Below are 18,645 nucleotides of genomic sequence, written 5' to 3' on the forward strand. Positions count from 1 at the left end.
AGGCAAAAAACATGACATCACTTCAACGGCCCCAGTGTGAGTTGAGCCTAAAGCCATATTTTAATGTAAAATATTTTTTTGAATGTCCAGTAATACTGCTGAGTGATACTTGTTTACTTTAAGATTTTATTACCTCAAGTTCTGAAAAAATATAATAATTCCTAGTGCAACTCTGTATGGCGTATGCAATATCATCATTTCCATTACATATTTGTTTTATAAGCCAAATACAGATAGCTAAAGTTTTTTAAATCTAAATAGGCCGGATATGGCTTAGGATAGTACTATCTGGGAAATTAATTGCTAAGCAGTTGACAAGCCAACATCATTTGGTCGGATCATGTCAATTCAATGTTATTTGTGACCTGTCGGCTGGGTTTGACCGAACATGACCAAGCTTTGTAGGTCCCCATCTGCATAGGAATCAATTTCTTCAATGGTACATATTAACAAGCTTGCTATTTTATAGATTCAAAAGGTTCATATTTATCTGTGCATGGGATTTTAGATGCACATTCAAACCATGTCTAGTTTGATATGACTTATCACATAAATGACAATGGAAGTTCTTAACACCTGTGTGGGTCAATGAGTGTCTTTGAAGCTCGGAGTTGGAGAAAAACCTTTTGCCACAACTTTCACATCCATACTTCTTTTCTTTTAAATGATTTTTTCTTATATGTGAACTTCTGGAGCTGGATGTAATAAAAGTTGCATTACATTCCTCACATTTGTAATTCCTAGTCCTCTTGTGATTCCACAGAACATGAGAATTCAAACTACTGGGAACTTTGAATTTTTTTGGACAATATTTACAACTATACCCTCTGTCACTACTATGTGTGAGGATGTGAATTTTGATATAGCTAGGAGGATAAGACTTCCCACACTGGTCACATTGTCTTAACACCTTCTCAGATTTCTCCTCCTTTTTATCTCTACAAGGTTGACAGGAGTGGTTGTTTAGGAAATCTACATTGTAGAAACCTTTCCAGCAGTTTTCACAAATATATGGTTTCAAATGCAACTTTCTGTGTAGTACGAGGGAGCGAAAGTCTTCAAATTTTTCATTACAATATTCGCAATCTCTGCCAACCGTTAACTTCACTTGGTGGGTTGTATTACAATGGTCTCTCAGCAACTGCACGGACTGAAATTCAGCTTTACACTCAACACAAAATAATAAAAGACTCTCAACCTTGCTGTTTGCATCACAGTTATAGATATTCTTATCTTGGTCTGAAAATTCTTCAGCATCTTGATGTTCATATTCAATATTTATACAATCTTCAACTACATAGGTTGTTTCAGTGATTTTATAGCTTTCTGTTAGAGTTTTTGCCGTGGAATCTATAAGTTTCTTGAATGAATATGTAATTGTTAGCTGATGGACACAGTTAATACAAAATGTCACTGGAAACTGGTCATCTTCAGATACCTGTGACAATTAGAGGTTTTAGTCCATAGCTTGCATATTTAACAATTTACCTTAAATAAATACAACTAGGTACCAACTTACCGTACAGTCATAAAAACTTTGCAAAATATCTGATAATCGAACCTCATCACCACTAATAGTAACGACACTGTGAATGTGTCGCATTTCCTTTCCACTACCTAAACATGCTCTACAGCGATCTTTGTAACTCATTTTAATTCAGTATTTATAAATATTTTAAATTGTTTGTACCAAAACGAATATTTACAATGCAGCAAACATGGAATTAATATGTACTACGGTACCTACATATTAATTCCATGGCAGCAAACAATAGCAATTTTTTTTAATTTCTTCTACTTCTTTTTAGTTTTTGGCTCCTTAGTCCTTTGAGTCCTTGGAGTTGGTAATGTCAACTCAAAGTTGTGACTTGTGACGATTATAATTTTATACGTCGGAATGAAGACATTTTATTGATTTTTGCATTGAAATCGACCTATTATTGCATTTAAATTTCAATTGACACTAAATAAAATTGTTTCTTTTACTCTTTTTAGCTTTGAACCTCGTGTTCAGACCAGGGATGTTGCGGATCCCGATTTTTCACATCCGCGGATGCGAATGCGGATGGGGATTTTTAGAGTTTCACATCGGAGGATGCGGATGCGGATGCAGATGTTTCGGATCCTACATAAATATAGTTTATAAAATGAAAAAGTATTATTTTAATTTTTAATTAATGTGTGTGGGATACGTGCGTGGCGGCTAAAGGAAGATCTTCCGACCGAGCGAGGTGTTATGCCCGGTCAGGCCGGAGCCCACGTGATACATCTCAGCTGTCGTATATATACTGACGCGCTCAGAAAACTTCGATAGCGCGATGCAGAAATGTTAGGCGAATTGTGGGTACCGCCACATGTGTTACAAAATAATAGTACAGGTTCCCTAGAATTTTTTTTTAATTAATATCAAGCAAAATTTTGAAACTCATTTTGAATAGAACAATCCATATTTTAAGACCATCATAATCGAAATATTAAACCATATTCATCTTTTTAGCTACCACTTTTGCAGAGGAAATTGTTGTTCCTTTTATCAAAATGAAACTGCTTACAAAAAATTACCTTGTTAGTAATAAAAAAAATTGTTTTAAAGAACCTTTACTATAATTTACACAAAACAATAATTAATGCACCACAATAAACGCGTCGGATCCTGTGACCGTTTTTAGGGTTCCGTAATCAACAAGGAATATATTTTCGGTCTATCTGTCTGTTTCTCCGCGGTTTCGCTCAGAGAATAGGCTACGAAGCCGAAATTCGGCATGAATGCACATTCATATAGGTAAACGGTGTCGACAAAATGTAAAACCTTCTAAAAATTTATGGGACCTCCCTTACACACCAAGCGGGGATAAGTCTTTTTATTTTGCGTCGTCATTTGTGTCGTTGGATAGGGTTTTAAAAAATATTACAAGTATTATTATTCGAAGAAATAAGCAAAGTTTTAAAGTGGAAGAAATCGTTAGTGTCCAGTGTCTCCCCCTTCTACCAGCTATTAGCTAAACGGTTGATTCTGAAAAATACGTGGAAAAATTCACGGGAGTAGGAAATATGCTAAATTTACGAAGTACACAGGAATTTTTCGTTCAAATTCCATTGAATATAACTGAGATGATGTTGTAAGTAGTGTAAAACATGTTATAATTGTACATTCATTGACGATACAAAACTTATCAAAAACTGGCGGTACTACGGTACCCTCTATTATGCGTAGCCGATACGCACTTGTCCGGCTTTTTCGCTCCCATTGGTCATTTGTCACGCACAAACGGCACGCGGCATTACCAGACCTCGCTGCTTTTTTTTTCTTGTCGCAACTCGTATGACATTCGCATCCGCATAAAAATCGGAAATGCGGATGCAGATGCGGATGTTCAAATATATGCGGATGATTTGCGGATGCGGATGCAGATATTCGCAACATCCCTGGTTCAGACTTCAGAGTCTTCAGACTTCAGTCTTCAACTCAGTTCACACGTTTCAATCTTCAATCATTTTATTTTAATGACTTTGTAATTTGTATCATGACATCATTGCTTCAAATTTTTAACAAAAAATGAATGTCAATGTCATTTCGCAATTTGTCAAATTATTTGACATTAGCAACAGCCATCAACTGTCAATTCAAGAAGTAGAAGTGAAAATCAAAAATGTTCTGTCAACCTTCTGAAACTACTAATAACGAAAATAAAGTTATTCCCACCAATCTACCCTCAAAGAATAATCTGAAGGCGAAACGGAAACAAAAAAAGAAGTTGGCTAAAAGAAATCGTTCCAAAATTGCTTTAACAATGTCGACTTGGGCAGAGAATTTTACTGTAGCTGCTACTTGGCAATTAAAACATCAAATATCTTATTGGAAAGCGCGTGCGAAAGCTTTGGAGTACGAAAATGCTGTGTTACACGATGTAATACGCCGAAATCATTACAAGTTAGATTTGTCATCGGGTCCAAGTGCTCGTACAGACAGTGTAAATGAGACCCAAAGTGACCAATATAATGAGAGTGAAAACGAAGAGGAAGGGGAATTTGAAGTAAGTGAAGAGTTTATACAGTTTTTAGCAGAGAACGCAAAGTTCAAGGAGGAGGCTAGACGTGAAAGAGAACGCTTACGGGATAAACAAGAAGCAGAAACTGTTAATGCTGAAGAAACACCTCGGGAGACCATTGAAGAGAATCAAGAAAGACTTAATGAGTTGTACGGTGATAAATGGCAGAGAATATCAGCTCTAGAAACAAATATGTTATCCAGGTTTATAAGTGAATGTGACAAATACAAGCCTGTATTTTGGCCTAATATACCATTTAATTTTAACTACAGCTGAGGTTACAATTTGAAGAGGTTTATACATATTATCAAGGGCGTCGCCAGCCGATGGCGCAGGGGGGGGGCAAGTTGAATTTACCTACTACAGTCTACAATTCATACTTTACTCACTCTCTATAAATGAGAAAAGTAGGTATGAATTGTAGGTAAAGTCGACAGCACATGAAACTTTTCACTTGTACTACGAGCCTTACATCTATAACCAGATTTTTATATTATAGTGGTCGTTGCTTTTGCAGTATATTTGGCAACGTTTTTTAGAGTCTCTAGGGGGGGGGGCAGCTGCCCCTCCCTGCCCCCCCCTGGCGACGCCCTTGCATATTATTATGAACAATGAGCTTTTTTGTTGGAGTGAATTGTACTATAATATAATTATTATGTTAACAAATAGAACTATGTAGAAACATTTAAATAGTATTTCAAAACAATTTAATTTGAATTACCTACTACCACTACTGTTTACCTACTCATAAGCTGAATGAATAAGAAAAAAAATCTAGTACTGAATACAAGGCAATTATTTGCAAACAAATTAAGGAGAGCACTTACCTCAATTCCAAAACGATAATCTTGCACACAACCGAAGTCGAGGGGTGGATCTTCTCTATGTTATTTTTCATGTGTTTTTTAAATATCTTTAGAAATAAATATTAAGAAATTGCTTGGTTCAGAACTTTTTAATATAGATTCACTAACAATTTATTCGAATAAAATATATGTTATCCTAGTTAATACTAAAATATTTCCTATGATAAAGATTTTTGTCGGAGGTCAGTTTGTAAATTAATTACAGCTAAAGTATTATGTTTTATGCAAATGTTTGTGATTTAAACCCTTTTAAATATTGTGCTTAATGCTTTAAATCTTATATTTTTTACATTTTGTTATTATATTTGAACTTGGTAAACGAGTCAATAAATAACAGAATGGGGTTTGTCCTCGCCTTAATTTGTATTCTCAAAATTCTAAAGTCATCATAGTATAAGAGGTAATAATATTATGTTGATGACTTAACAAAAACAATAACTTGTGTTTCCACTTACACTTTTTGTGTGCCGTCTGTGATCTCCCTAAAATGATAATATATGATGATGAGACGGCGTACCTACAGTCTACATGGCGCGGCCATGCAGACTGTATGTGCGCCGCAGACTCGATCACACAAAAAGTGTGCCGTCTGCGATGTCCCTTAGGGTGGGTTGCACCAACTTTAACTATAATTGTAACTTTAACTATAACTTTAACTACAATGCAAAATGTCAAATCTTTGGTTAAAGTTAAAAATGGACGCCATCAAGACGCCATATTTAACCATTACCATAGAGCTCGACAAGGCTTTAAATACATGTGGCGAAAAAAGGAACTAACGCTGTCATCATACAAAAACTCAATTTTTGACATTTCTCCTTTACCAGCAGTGCCCCCACCCACATTCTTATGAAGCCTTGTCGGACCAGCAACGTCTTCTGTCAAATTCTGTGGTCAAAGTTAAGGTTAATGTTAAAATATTAGCCTTAACTATAATCATAACTTTAACTTTAACTACGCCTCTGGTGCAACCCAACCTTAATGTGTGGTTTAAAGTATAACTTAGGTTCACTTTTGCCAGTCTCAGAGTTAATACTGGGCTAAATAAATATTTACCCTTTATTTGGACAAAATTAATAGTTGTAAGTAACTCATTTTTATAAAAGAAAAGTCATCATATTTGGAAACTCTGTTAACATTAATTGGGATTGGCACAAGTATGCCTTATAAGTTTTTGTTTTAAAACAATAAGGGTGGGTTTGCATCAAGAAGTTAAAAAAAATATTTTTTAAACTTCTTGGGTTGCACTAACTTACTTTATAACTTATTCCTAAACAAAATGTCAAATGAACTGTCAAATCCCTAGTAAAAGTCTATTAGAGTGGGTTGCACCATAGGCCGCGTTGTTATAGTTAAGGTTAAGGTTATCGTCAAATACGGCGTTCATTATTGACTTTAAGAACGGGCTGCCTTTTGCTGTGTTTTCTAATAAGTATTACGATCCCGGAAGACGATTGACTTAAATGAAATTGAGATTTATTTAATCATTGTATATTTATCTGATATTAGCCTAACGGAAATTGGAAAACACGATTCACTTATTTTGACTCGATAGTTAAATTTTTCGAAATTATGAATATTTCTGGGCTTTTCAACAAATATCTGTTACACATATTGAGTTACTATCATTAAATTACTTGCACTACTACGATTACTTACTTTATAAAACAATGGCTAAAGGAAATTGCTAAAGGAAGTATTGTATTTAATTTTTAAGTAATCATCAAAAACACACTTTTCGGGACTTACGACTTTTAATTTTCGTGCTATAAATTATAATGCGGGAACCGTTGTTACGCGATATTGTTCACTATTAGCCGCTGCGCTGCAGCAAGTACAATTCATGCGGGCACGATTCATGGAATCATTATATTATCACGATTGGAGGATAGCGGGGTGTGTAGGCAGGACTAGCGTCCTTTTTTGGCAGCCCGGTCTTAACCAGAGATTTCTGTTTACTTATTTGATATTTTGTTATAGTCAAAATTAAAGTTTTAAGTAGTTAAAGTAAGTTGGTGCAACCCACCCTTAATAATGTACATTGCAAAATATTTTTATTAGCAGCGAAGTTCTTTAATGGATATTATTAAGAATAAATAAATAATTTGTGTATTTTTTGTATTAAATAATTACTAAAATAAAAAAAAATAAAAATTATTCTGCATAAGATTTTATTGGTAATGCAAATTAAAAAAATCGGCTAAGTGCGAGTTGTACTTGCCCATGAAGGGTTCCGCAGCAGCAATAAGGTTTATTTTTAACCCTCGGAAAAAAAGGGGTGTTATAAGTTTTACGTGTCTGTCTGTCTGTTTATCTGTGTGTGTATCTGTCCGTGGCATCGTAGCATCCAAACGGGTGGACCGATTTTGATCTGTTTTTTTTTGTTTGAAAGCTGACATGATCGAGAGTGTTCTTAGCTATAGTTCATCATCATCAGCCTGTTCAGTGCTGGAAAATCGCGGTTTATCTTTTTCGCGAAAGGCTGTTAGCAACTTGCATTCGTTTGATTAGTTTTATATTTATTTTGCATTCTGGTTCGTGATATTTATGAATAAAATACACAATAATCACGCATTTTACACCTACTTTTAATTAGCTATATATTATGTTCCTATTATTTATTAGTACCTGGATGACCGAGCTTTGCTCGGTATAGCAAACACACATTGACTTCGTGTTACTTAATAACGCCATCTGCTGGTCGTTAAAACAATTAGTTGCTAACAAAATAGAATTATTATTCGCCAATAGATGTCAGGAACAGTCATATTTTTCAGTTTATCGATTATCGATAAAACACGAATAAAAAGACATTTTCCGAAAATGATTCCTAGCCTTGTACAGTGGCTGTTACGCGCTCGCCGCGTGCCTTGATAATAGAAAATAGGAGTAAAAACCTTTTGTTTTTAGTATTACACAAAATATCAAATATATGAAATCGTTTACGTAAGGTTACGGCACATATACTACATTTTTTGTTTTTTCTAGAAAGTGTGTAATTTAGCCATAAAATGATTTGCCTAACTATGAAAAACAGCGTTATAACTGATAAACGAAAGATTACTTACTATCTTTGAGATTTTTTACTATCGAGCAGAATTTTTCAAATTGTGTACCTTTCCGTATAGGAAATTTTCTCAATTTTAAAACGTCTCAATTTATTTTATACCTACCAAATACCTACTCAAATAATGACATTTCCTTTACTAAATTAAAAAAAAAAGACATTTTACGTAGTTGCAATAACCACAGCGTCTTAAATAATATTTTTATTTAATTTTTATTATTAATTATTAAAGTTAAATACAGTTGAGTATTTCCTGAAATTTTCAAAAGCCTTACTGTTACCTTATTTATGGTTAGGTATAGAGCAAAAAAGGGGAAAATAATCATGTTTGTTGTATGAGGCCCCCTTTTAATAATTTATTTTATTTTAATTGGACTATTAGCTTTTATAACGACACCAGAAATACATAATTTGTGAAAATAAGGTTTTTTTAAATGACATAAGGGGGCAAACGAGCAAACGGGTCACCTGATGGAAAGCAACCGTCGCCCATGGACACTCGCATCATCAGAAGAGCTGCAGGTGCGTTGCCGGCCTTTTAAGAGGGAATAGGGGAGGGTAAGGAAGGGATTAGGGATTGGACCTCCGGTAAACTCACTCACTCGGCGAAACACAGCGCAAGCGCTGTTTCTCGCCGGTTTTCTGTGAGAACGTGGTGTTTCTCCGGTCGAGCCGGCCCATTCGTGCCGAAGCATGGCTCTCCCACGTATTGGTTTTGATTATTTAAGTAAGCTGTAAGTATATATAAAATCAACTGTAGCATGAGACACACACCTCTGAACTGTCCAATCCTGATAAAGAGCATCTGGAACAGTAATACTGGCTGCAGCGCCGACAGTGATGCTGGCAGGAAGTGCACAGGATGGACTCACAGTACGCACAATATTCTGCCTTTATATTGCCACACTCACATTCTTCCACTACCTGACTTCTCTGATACCTGAAATCCTGTATGTAAAAGAGAACCATCTCTACCAATGAACAGTTGTTTCTTTCCATCTTTCTTCTGTTGTTTAATACCATTCGTTCTTATGCTCTCTTCTTCTATTGGTTTGTTACACCCTTAAGTAGCATCTCAAGGGTTTTCTCATATACTTTTTGCAACCTGTGTTCATTGTTGTTAAACTGTTTTAAGCTCACGTAAGTTTTACTATGTGGGATATAGTCTTCTGCATATGGATTTGACCTTTTGGACATATTGCGGAAATAATTTCTAAAATAGAAACAAAAATAAATCCATGTGAGATAGCCCGTATCTACTTCTTCTTAAATCCAATTCGTATTTCTGTGTCGTTATAAAAGCGACGGACAAACAGCGAGGACTTATTAATAATAGGGTCCCGTTTTCATCCTTTGGGCAGGGAAACCTAAAAATTGAAAAATAGTAGAAAAATATAATACTTATCTACTTTATCAAATACAAGAAAATATTTTTATGTTTGTAACTTTGCAAGAACAGTATGAGTTTCGACTGCATATTTGTTTTACGTACACAAGGCTTTAAGTTAGTTATGTATGTACTTAATGAAATAGTATTAATTAAATAAAAATAGTATTAACAACGTTAACAATGAAACAATAGGTAATTAAATTTGATTAAAATATAAATTGTAATCAGTACTGCGATTACACACTCCTTACTCGCTCGATATAGGTGTGGGAGTTTTGAGAAAATCGGTGTGCACATACTCTCGTGAAAGGACATAAAATATTTTTGATCTTGAAAAAATGTACGGTTACTGCGTTATTAAGTTTTTTATTTGGCGCTCAAACCGCTGAAACGATTTTGATTAAACTTAGTATGGAGATACTTTAAGCCTCGGAAAAGGCTATAGGACCCTTTTTATCAAGGAAAAATGTAATTAAATAAAATGATTTCTGCTTATAACCGCTACATGGATTTAGATAATATTTGGTATGAAGATACGTTAATTGTCTCGGGAAAGGACATAGGATACTTTACATCCGGGGAAGAACCGATTTTGCTGAATTTTGGTATAGAGTAGGAAAAGGACATTGCGTAACTGGCCTGGTTTCATTGAAACCGGCCACCATTTTAATCTAAATACATTCTAATCAAGTTACTAGTGCACAATTACTTCATCAATCTGATTAATTTGTAATCTGATTAACAACAGCTACTGCAAAGTATTTTGTAATTCCGTAATCGCTAATCTAATAACTAATTGACGACCTCCGTGCTCTTGTGTATTGCGCGCACACTTGGGCACTATGAAATTACTCCTGCTTAACTGACCTGGTTTCATTGAAACCAGAGTGCTCTTGTGTATTGCGCACACACTTGGGCACTATGAAATTACTCCTGCGTAACTGGCTTAGTTTCATTAAACCAGAGTGCTCTTGTGTATTGCGCATACACTTCGGCACTATAAAATTACTCTTGTGTAACAACAACCACAATTTTAATCTAAATACATTCTAATCAAGTTACTAGTGCACAATTACTTCATCAATCTGATTAATTTGTAATCTGATTAACAACAGCTACAAAGTATTTTGTAATTCCGTAATCGCTAATCTAATAACTAATTGACGACCTCCGTAGCTTAGTTGGTGGGCTGTTGGCAGCTCAAGCCGGGGGTCGCGGGTTCGAATCCCGCCGACGGAACAAAAAGTTTTTCAAAAGTTCCTGGGTCTTGGATGTGTATTAAATATGTGTATCATATAAAAAAATCTTAAATATAATATGTATAGTATAAAAGTATTAAATATATTTCCGTTGTCTGGTACATGTAACACAAGTCCTTCAGGTACTTAGCACGGGGCCAGACTGACGTGGTGTGAAGCATAGATATTATTATTATTATTATTATTATTAATTACTTTTTGCCCAACTCTGAACTTTCTCGGGAAAGAACATTGGATACTTTTTATCCTGGAAAAGCCGCTAAACCGATTTAGATGGTTACATAGATATTTTAAGACCCGGATAACTGATAAGGATATTATAATAATATAGTTTTTATATCCCATAAATGTACGGTTCCCGCTCGAAAAAACTTTATTTTTTTGCGGTTTAACCGCTTAAAAATTATCCTATGTCCTTCTCCAAGACCTAACGTAATATCTTTACATGATATAAATTAAATTGTCTGTTTGTAATATTGAAATAACCGTTTTTTACTACATGCATATGAATATTTAGACGGTACATACACCAAAATAACAATTTCTGTGTGTCTGTCTGTTTGTTCCGGCTAATCTCTAAAATGGCTGGAGCGATTTTGACGGGACTTTTTTTGGCAGATAGCTGATGTAGTAAGGAGTAACTTAGGCTACTTTTTAACGGACTTCTAAAAAGGAGGAGGATATATTTTAATTTTTCATATTTGTTTGCGGATAACTCCGCCGTTTGTAGACCGATTGTAAATATTGTTTTATTTTTGTACAAGATGTAGTCTGAATTTATAACAATATGATAACAAAAGTGAGGATCTTATGATGCATTTCATGAGATATCAACGGGACTCCTTGAAATTTACATGGAAACATAATATAGTGGTTTTACCTTTTTCTTAAGGATTCCAAGCGCATACCTACTACCAAAAAATATGGATTTGCACCGAAGTATATCCTGGTTCAGAAGGTACTGTACAGAATTCTTGAATCATTTACCCTTTGGGTAGGGAAGCCTACAATGGGGAAAATCATCTTTATTATTATTATGTTGACGCGGACGAAGTCGCGGGCAACAGCTAGTACTAAATATCATCGATATCATAAGCCAAATTAATTTTTGTTGACTGCGCGGGAACCTTACATTTTCTGAGACAAAAAGTATCTAATGTCATTTAAATTGATTCAAAGTATCTGCATACAATTTTTTATCAAAATCGGCTCAGCGGTTTAACCGCAAATCATTTTAGAAACACAGTACATAAATGCTTTATAACCTTACTTAGAGGAAATTAACCATTTTTGTACTCTAGAATATGCTACAGTGGGTTTTCAAACGTCAAAGTTTCGGAGGAGTACGGTAACTAACATTGTGACACGAGAATTTTATATAAAAGAAGATTAGATTAGAATTTTCCTACTAAAGTTGAAAAAAAAAGCTGTAAAATATCGGCAGGAAATAGTATTCTTCAAGGTGATTCCCTCTACTCCCGTATGTATGTAGTTATTTTACAGATAAAAACAGTGTCTACTGTCCACACTGAGACAAAATAGTATGTGATGGTGCATGAAGATGCAGTTTTGTTTGAAGGATTGAAAATTGAGCGCGACACGCAGAGCTATGCATATCGTCACATCGCATATTTTTGATCGGTGTAAATTGTGAACTTGTGACAAACTTTTTGTTCCCACGGTAAGCTACGCTAATACTGTTAATCTCTTTAGGTCTTACATGGCTAAAACTGCCGTTGTCAATAGGTTTGGAAACCATTTAACACCATATGGGTAGATCTACACAGATGCCATATAAGAACGAGTAAAAACACTATGGACAGTCCTAAAGAAAAAAATAAACATGCATTTTTTATTTGCTTAAAGATTCCCGAGCGAGATACAATTTCGGAAATGTATGTTTTTACAAATTATTGTCGCAGTGACATCGATAAGTTGTGGCCTGAATGTGTAACGAATGCGCTTTTAATATAATAATTAGCGAATTACTTACTTTAATATCATTGTTTTTGGATTGTGGTGAATTTTAACGGTGGCTTTTTTCTGGAACATCGTGAGGAAACCCGCATATAGTTGGTCCCAGACGTATTGACTAGTTCTTTCCTCCGGACTAAGCCGACTATGATGCGAGAATGCCGTATGCGCTTGGGCAACCATACGGACATTTAAAAAATATTGTCCCAGGCACTACAGTATTTGAGGAGTTCTCTCTGAAAAATACTGTATAAATCATCCACAACGGATGTAAAGGCCTAGTTTTTTATTCTCTGGAAACCGTGTTAAAAGTAAGTTTGCCTAAAGAATGGTTTCAGAAACAAAATAGAATGTCTGTTAAAGTTGGCTTTGCGTTGAAATATTAATAACTAATGTCTTATTTCTTTCATAAATATGAAGAACGAGGGAAACAAAATATATTTTTTTTAACCCAGGCTTTTGTTTAAGTAGGTAGCCTATCTGTAAACGTGCTGCAACCAGCTCTAGATTTATGTAATAGGCAGTATAGGCCATGGCCTGTGAGTGGCAGCGTCCTATGGTGTCTTAGGGGGTGCGGCAGAGTTCGTACATAAGAGCGGCAAAATTAATGTGGCCTACCTATACTCATAAAAAAATATAAATCTGGCCCTGGCTGCAACTTAAACAGTAAGAATTAAGATTTCCCTTTCATAATATTATGCTCAGTTCAAATATCTGACAGTTGTGTTTGACTGCAGCTCCTGCATCGACTTCAGCTTAGACCAGCTTCAGCCAAATATTCGTCCAAAGTTTAGCTGTCGAAAAAGCGACGAAATCACGTCCAATTCCGAAGGTTTGTTGAAACCCCCAAACTTGTATTTATATGGAATCCGGAGTTCTCTTAACTCTTCTTAACAACTTCTCGGAACCATGGCATAATATCTTGGTGTAAAATCTTACTTTTTGGTTAAATATACGCTTAGGAAACTTTTCGTAAAACCGAAATCACCATATGTTTTTATATAAGTTTTGAGGAGTTCCCTTGATTACTCATGGATCCCATCATCAGGTCACCACTTTTGTGAGCATGGTACCAAATTAGGGTAAAATCCTAAACAACAAAAGAAAAATTTTCAAAATCAGTTCACAAACGGCGGAGTAATCGTTAAACATACAAAAATAAAATAATAATATCCACAGCCGAATATATTATTATAACCTCCTCCATTTTGAAAGTCAGTTAAAAATTGAGATTGAGTTTTCAATTTTTATTAACCTCAAAGCAGACCGTTAATAGTTCATAGTTAGTTTATTTCAGAGTTTCTGTAAAGGTACCTAATCCTTGTCGTTATAAATTAAGATAGTTTAAAAGGTAAAATAACTTTAAACAGTAAGCGCGTTGTCACTTGTTATTTTGATCAGGAACTAGAGGTTGTTTTAGTGCAAGGCCAAAATTAATGCCTTACTTAAAAGTGCAACATAACCTACTATACCTACATAATGTACTATTTAAGTTAAATCTATTTTCATGGCGTGTTACCATGAAAACGGTTCTAAAGCTCGGTTTCAGTAATTCGAACGAAATCCAATTGGTAAATGAAGTAATAAAATATTATAAGTTCGTTTATTCGATTATAGTTACTTAAGTATATTATTATATTTATTATTATTAGAAGGTATTAGATGACGCCCGCAATATCGTTGTGCCACAATTCTTTTATCAAATTATCACGCGGGAAAGTATCCTCCCGGGACTCAAAGAGAGAACAGAAGAACAAACTCAAAAGAAGAGAAGAAGACGATTTCCCTGGGTATGGAGATACCATACCCAGGGAAATCGGTTCAGAGGTTTGGGCGTGAAGAGGTAACAGATACATAGACAGACAGAGACACTTCTGCGCGAATGGGCCGGCTCGACCGGAGAAATACCACGGGCTCACAGAAAACCGGCGTAAAACAGCGCTTGCGCAGTTATTCGCCGAGCGAGTGAGTTTACCGGAGGCCCAATCCCCTACCCTTTTCCCTTCCCTACCCTCCCCCATTTCCTTACCTACCCTTCCATAGGGCTCTTAAAAGGCCGGCAACGCACCTGCAGCTCTTCTGATGCTGCGAGTATCCATGGGCGACGGAAGTTGCTTTCCAGGTGCCCCGTTTGCTCGTTTGCCCCCTTATTTCATAAAAAAAATAGTATGTAAGTACTCGTAAGTATGGATAATACAATCGACGAAAAACATAGGACGTAGGCGGATCCGTCATTTAAGCGTTCGTGATACAAAAACCCCAAAATAATTCGATAAAGCTCTTGTACGTTAGATTTTGCACTTCGATAACAATTATGTTAATTCCATGTTAACTTACTTTATCCGTGTTCATAATTTCGCATGTTTATGTCACCGACAAAGATGGACCAGATTGGGTTACTACGAAATGTAAGTCAATAGTAATTTGTAACATTTAAATATTATGTTGAATGGAAATATCAATAATATTTTTATTTTATATACAAGTCATAATATTAGTACTTAGATTTTCAAGATAATTTAAGGCGTTTTCATGATAATTTTAGTGCCTAAACCCGGTCATGTGCGTGTCGAGCCACGCGCAATATAGGGTTCCGTAGTACCGCTAGTTTTTGATAATTTTTGTATGGTCAATGAATGTACATTTATAACGTGTTTTACACTACTAACAACATCATCTCAGTTACTTTCAAAGGAATTTGAATGAAAAGTTTTTTTATACTTCGCCGAATACATTTTTTTAGTTGATCGACTATATACTCAATAACTTATGAAGTCTTCTTAGCCGTGATAGTTTTCATTTTAAATTCAGCATATTTCCTACTCCCGTGAATTTTTTCACATTTCCAGAAGCAACCGTTTAGCTGGTAGAAGGGGGGGGTACACTGGAGTCTAACGATTTTTTTCCACTTTAATACTTCATATTTTACAAAATATGGGTCCCTAAATTGGAAAAAAGTCGATGAATATTGAATACTCGTAATATTCTTTGACATCTCAATATATACTAATACTAATAATATCTATGGACGCTTCACACCACGTCAGTCTGGCCCCGTGCTAAGTACCTGAAGGACTTGTGTTACAGGTACCAGACAACGGAAATATATTTAATACTTTTATACTATACATATATTTAAGATTTTTATTATACTCGTATGATACACATATTTAATACACATCCATGACCCAGGAACATTGAAAAACTTTTTGTTCCGTCGGCGGGATTCGAACCCGCGACCCCCGGCTTGAGTTGCCACACACTCTAACCATTGAGCCACGGAGGTCGTCATTGTAATATGTATTAGAATTGTTTTCGCAAAATCCGCGTGAGTAGGTTAGTCATAGTAATTGTATCTAAATGATTTTTGTGTGTGATTTCGATAGCTCCCATACTTTTGTCAGATTTTTGTTAGCGTTACAGAAATGTGACTGTCTACAGGAAATAATACTTGAAGCGGAAAAATATTATGTCTAAATAAGTAAAATAAAAATGAATAGGTAACTTTAAAAAAAAAATCTTTAGACATGATTAGAGGAATAATAAACATTGCTCTAATCAAGCGTCTGAAACATTCGCGATAGTTAGAAGTAGAGGATTATTATTATTATTATTAGTATGAAGTAAGAAGGAACAGTGAGTGTGGCAAAGTACGCCTACCCGGCAAGTGCGCCGTATAGCTATTTATCCATACTGCAGATTTTTGGAATGAAGTTCCTTATCGCACGTTGCGAAAGGGGGCTAGACGGAAAAAGTTGTAACGACATGACACAAAAGTGTTGGTATATTGCAACTAGAGCAAAAACGCTATTGTAACGGATGTGACGTCAGTCAGCATTTCCTGCCGCCATAATTGTCATTTCCTCCACCCACCAATCAGCCACCGCCGGTGGGGATGGAGCTATATAAGTGCCAGCCATGCCAGAATTAATTCATTCTTGTGCATTGAGTGTTTAAGTGGAAACTCTGTCCAATTTTCATTTCATTGTTAAAGATTGTAAAAATAAATACTGTGTGAAAACTCTGAATAACTTTTATTTGAGCTGTTTCACTATAGTTGTAAGCCATGCGGTATCGCGTTTCTCTCTCTGTCTCTTTTTTTTTTCGTTTTTATTTTTTTATAACTTCGTTCCATCCGGGTGTCCCTTGACACCTCTAAAGTTTTTTTTCATTTATTGAAGTTAACAAACAGTTAACAAACTGATTGGAGATTTCCAAGCAGCAGTTTGGAAAAATAGCTATATGATGCACTTGCCGGGTAGGCGCACTTTGCCACACTATATATTAGAAAAGATAGTATAAACGTTGTATTGCAAGAATCAGGAAGACTGGTGTAATTAGATAGGAATCTGCCGTCGCACGTCACAGGAGGGCCATTCCTCGCGCTGTATGGGACCGATTCGTCCGCGTCTGCGAGCATCGCGATCTTGACTGTTATAGATTCTATGTTTCCTAACGATCCATACCTGCTTTTTATGAGTATAGGCCACTTTTATTTTGCCGCCCCTATGTAGAAATTCTGCGGCCCCCTTAGGAACCCATAGGACGCTGCTGCCCACAGGCCATGGCCTATACAGCCTGTACATAAGTCCTGACCTTCCTGCTTCCATACTAATATTATAAATGCGAAAGCGTGTCTGAATTATACGTGGGAGAGCCATGCTTCGGCACGAATGGGCCGGCTCGACCGGAGAAATACCACGTTCTCACAGAAAACCGGCGTGAAACAGCGCTTGCGCTGTGTTTCGCCGAGTGAGTGAGTTTACCGGAGGCCCAATCCCCTACCCTATTCCCTTTCCTACCCTCCCCTATTTCCTTCCCTTCCCATCCCTACCCTCCCCTATCACCCTATTCCCTCTTCAAAGGCCGGCAACGCACCTGCAGCTCTTCTGATGCTGCGAGTGTCCATGGGCGACGGAAGTTGCTTTCCATCAGGTGACCCGTTTGCTCGTTTGCCCCCTTATTTCATAAAAAAAAAAATGACTGTCTATCTGTAACATATTTACGCCCAAACCGCTGATATTATTTTGTCGGGTATGTAGATACTTTGAGTCCTGGGAAAAGACTTAGGATACTTTTTATCCTGGAAAAAATTACGGCTCGGCAATAAACGAATTTTGGTGCAACGAAGTTACAGGCGTCATATTTTAATAGTTTATGTATGTTGTGGTAACTACATACATACAGGCGTCATATTTTAATAGTTTATGTATGTAGTGGTTGTGGTAACAGGTAAGTTGTAGATAGGCTATTCACAACTTACCTGACATAATATATTCTATACTCTAACTGTCGGTTGTGGATAGTCTATCCGGAACTTATGGAAGTGGTAAAACAGGACCTCAATCTTTCTTCTTCAAATTAACATCAGCAAAGAAGTAGTGAAAAATTGTAACCCCGAGATTTTTCCATGTTTTAGTTTTAATATTACGAGTAGTATAGATTTGTGTATTAGTCAATACGCCGCAGTCGGTAGTCGCGCGCTAGTTGATGTCTTTTGTATCGGGCGATCGCAATGTATTCATACTACTCGATTTTTGCTTTGTAAATACAAAAATTCATTTGAATAATTTTATTTATTATGAATTTATGACTAATATACTAATATATTTATTATAATTAGTCTAAATTCTCAATTATAACTATAATATAAATCGAATTTTATTTCGAACCATCGATTTCAAAAGTAAATTAGTGCAATAAATTTTCCATACAAAGTAAAAGATACAGATCAAGCAATAAGCCACGTATAAGATATCCTTTATCTTAACTCCACGGATCAAGTCGAAACGTCGGCGTCCCTATCCCGAGAGCCTCGAAATTGGCGCTCAAAACGGTATGCGAGCACAACCTGTTATGCGGGGGGCGGCGGCCGGCGGCGTCCCGCGTCAGTGACTCCCCGAGCGCGGTCGCGGTCAGACGTCCGCACAATTGTAGAATCGCCCATCTTGTTACTTGCACCCATGTATCTGTGATTCCATTGACGTGCTGTGGATTGCAGTGTTGTGTAGAATTCCTGTGTCAGTGCATTCCATGGACG

General features: G+C 36.1%; 2 protein-coding genes across 3 annotated transcripts; one reads left to right on the forward strand and one right to left on the reverse strand.

Annotated features, from left to right (window-relative positions):
• LOC121739630 (zinc finger protein 486-like) lies at positions 1–1,711 on the reverse strand. Of its 2 annotated transcripts, XM_042132137.1 has the most exons (3): positions 1,520–1,711; positions 444–1,438; positions 1–288 (listed from the first exon to the last, which is right to left on the reverse strand). In XM_042132137.1, the coding sequence occupies exons 1-2, from the start codon at positions 1,649–1,651 to the stop codon at positions 464–466; spliced, it is 1,107 nt and encodes a 368-aa protein (XP_041988071.1). In that variant the 5' UTR covers positions 1,652–1,711; the 3' UTR covers positions 1–288; positions 444–463. The 2 variants fall into 2 exon arrangements, with proteins under 2 accessions (XP_041988071.1, XP_041988070.1); XM_042132136.1 differs by having other exon boundaries at positions 1–1,438.
• Positions 1,712–3,644: 1,933 nt separating this feature from the next.
• LOC121739632 (gem-associated protein 8-like) lies at positions 3,645–4,678 on the forward strand. Its single transcript, XM_042132138.1, has 2 exons — positions 3,645–4,349; positions 4,645–4,678. Exon 1 carries the CDS (start codon positions 3,651–3,653, stop codon positions 4,323–4,325), a length of 675 nt encoding a protein of 224 aa, XP_041988072.1. The 5' UTR covers positions 3,645–3,650; the 3' UTR covers positions 4,326–4,349; positions 4,645–4,678.
• Positions 4,679–18,645: the final 13,967 nt, after the last annotated feature.

The sequence above is a fragment of the Aricia agestis genome, chromosome 2 (genome assembly GCF_905147365.1).
Source record: "Aricia agestis chromosome 2, ilAriAges1.1, whole genome shotgun sequence".
In the NCBI taxonomy this organism is placed as follows: domain Eukaryota; kingdom Metazoa; phylum Arthropoda; class Insecta; order Lepidoptera; family Lycaenidae; genus Aricia; species Aricia agestis.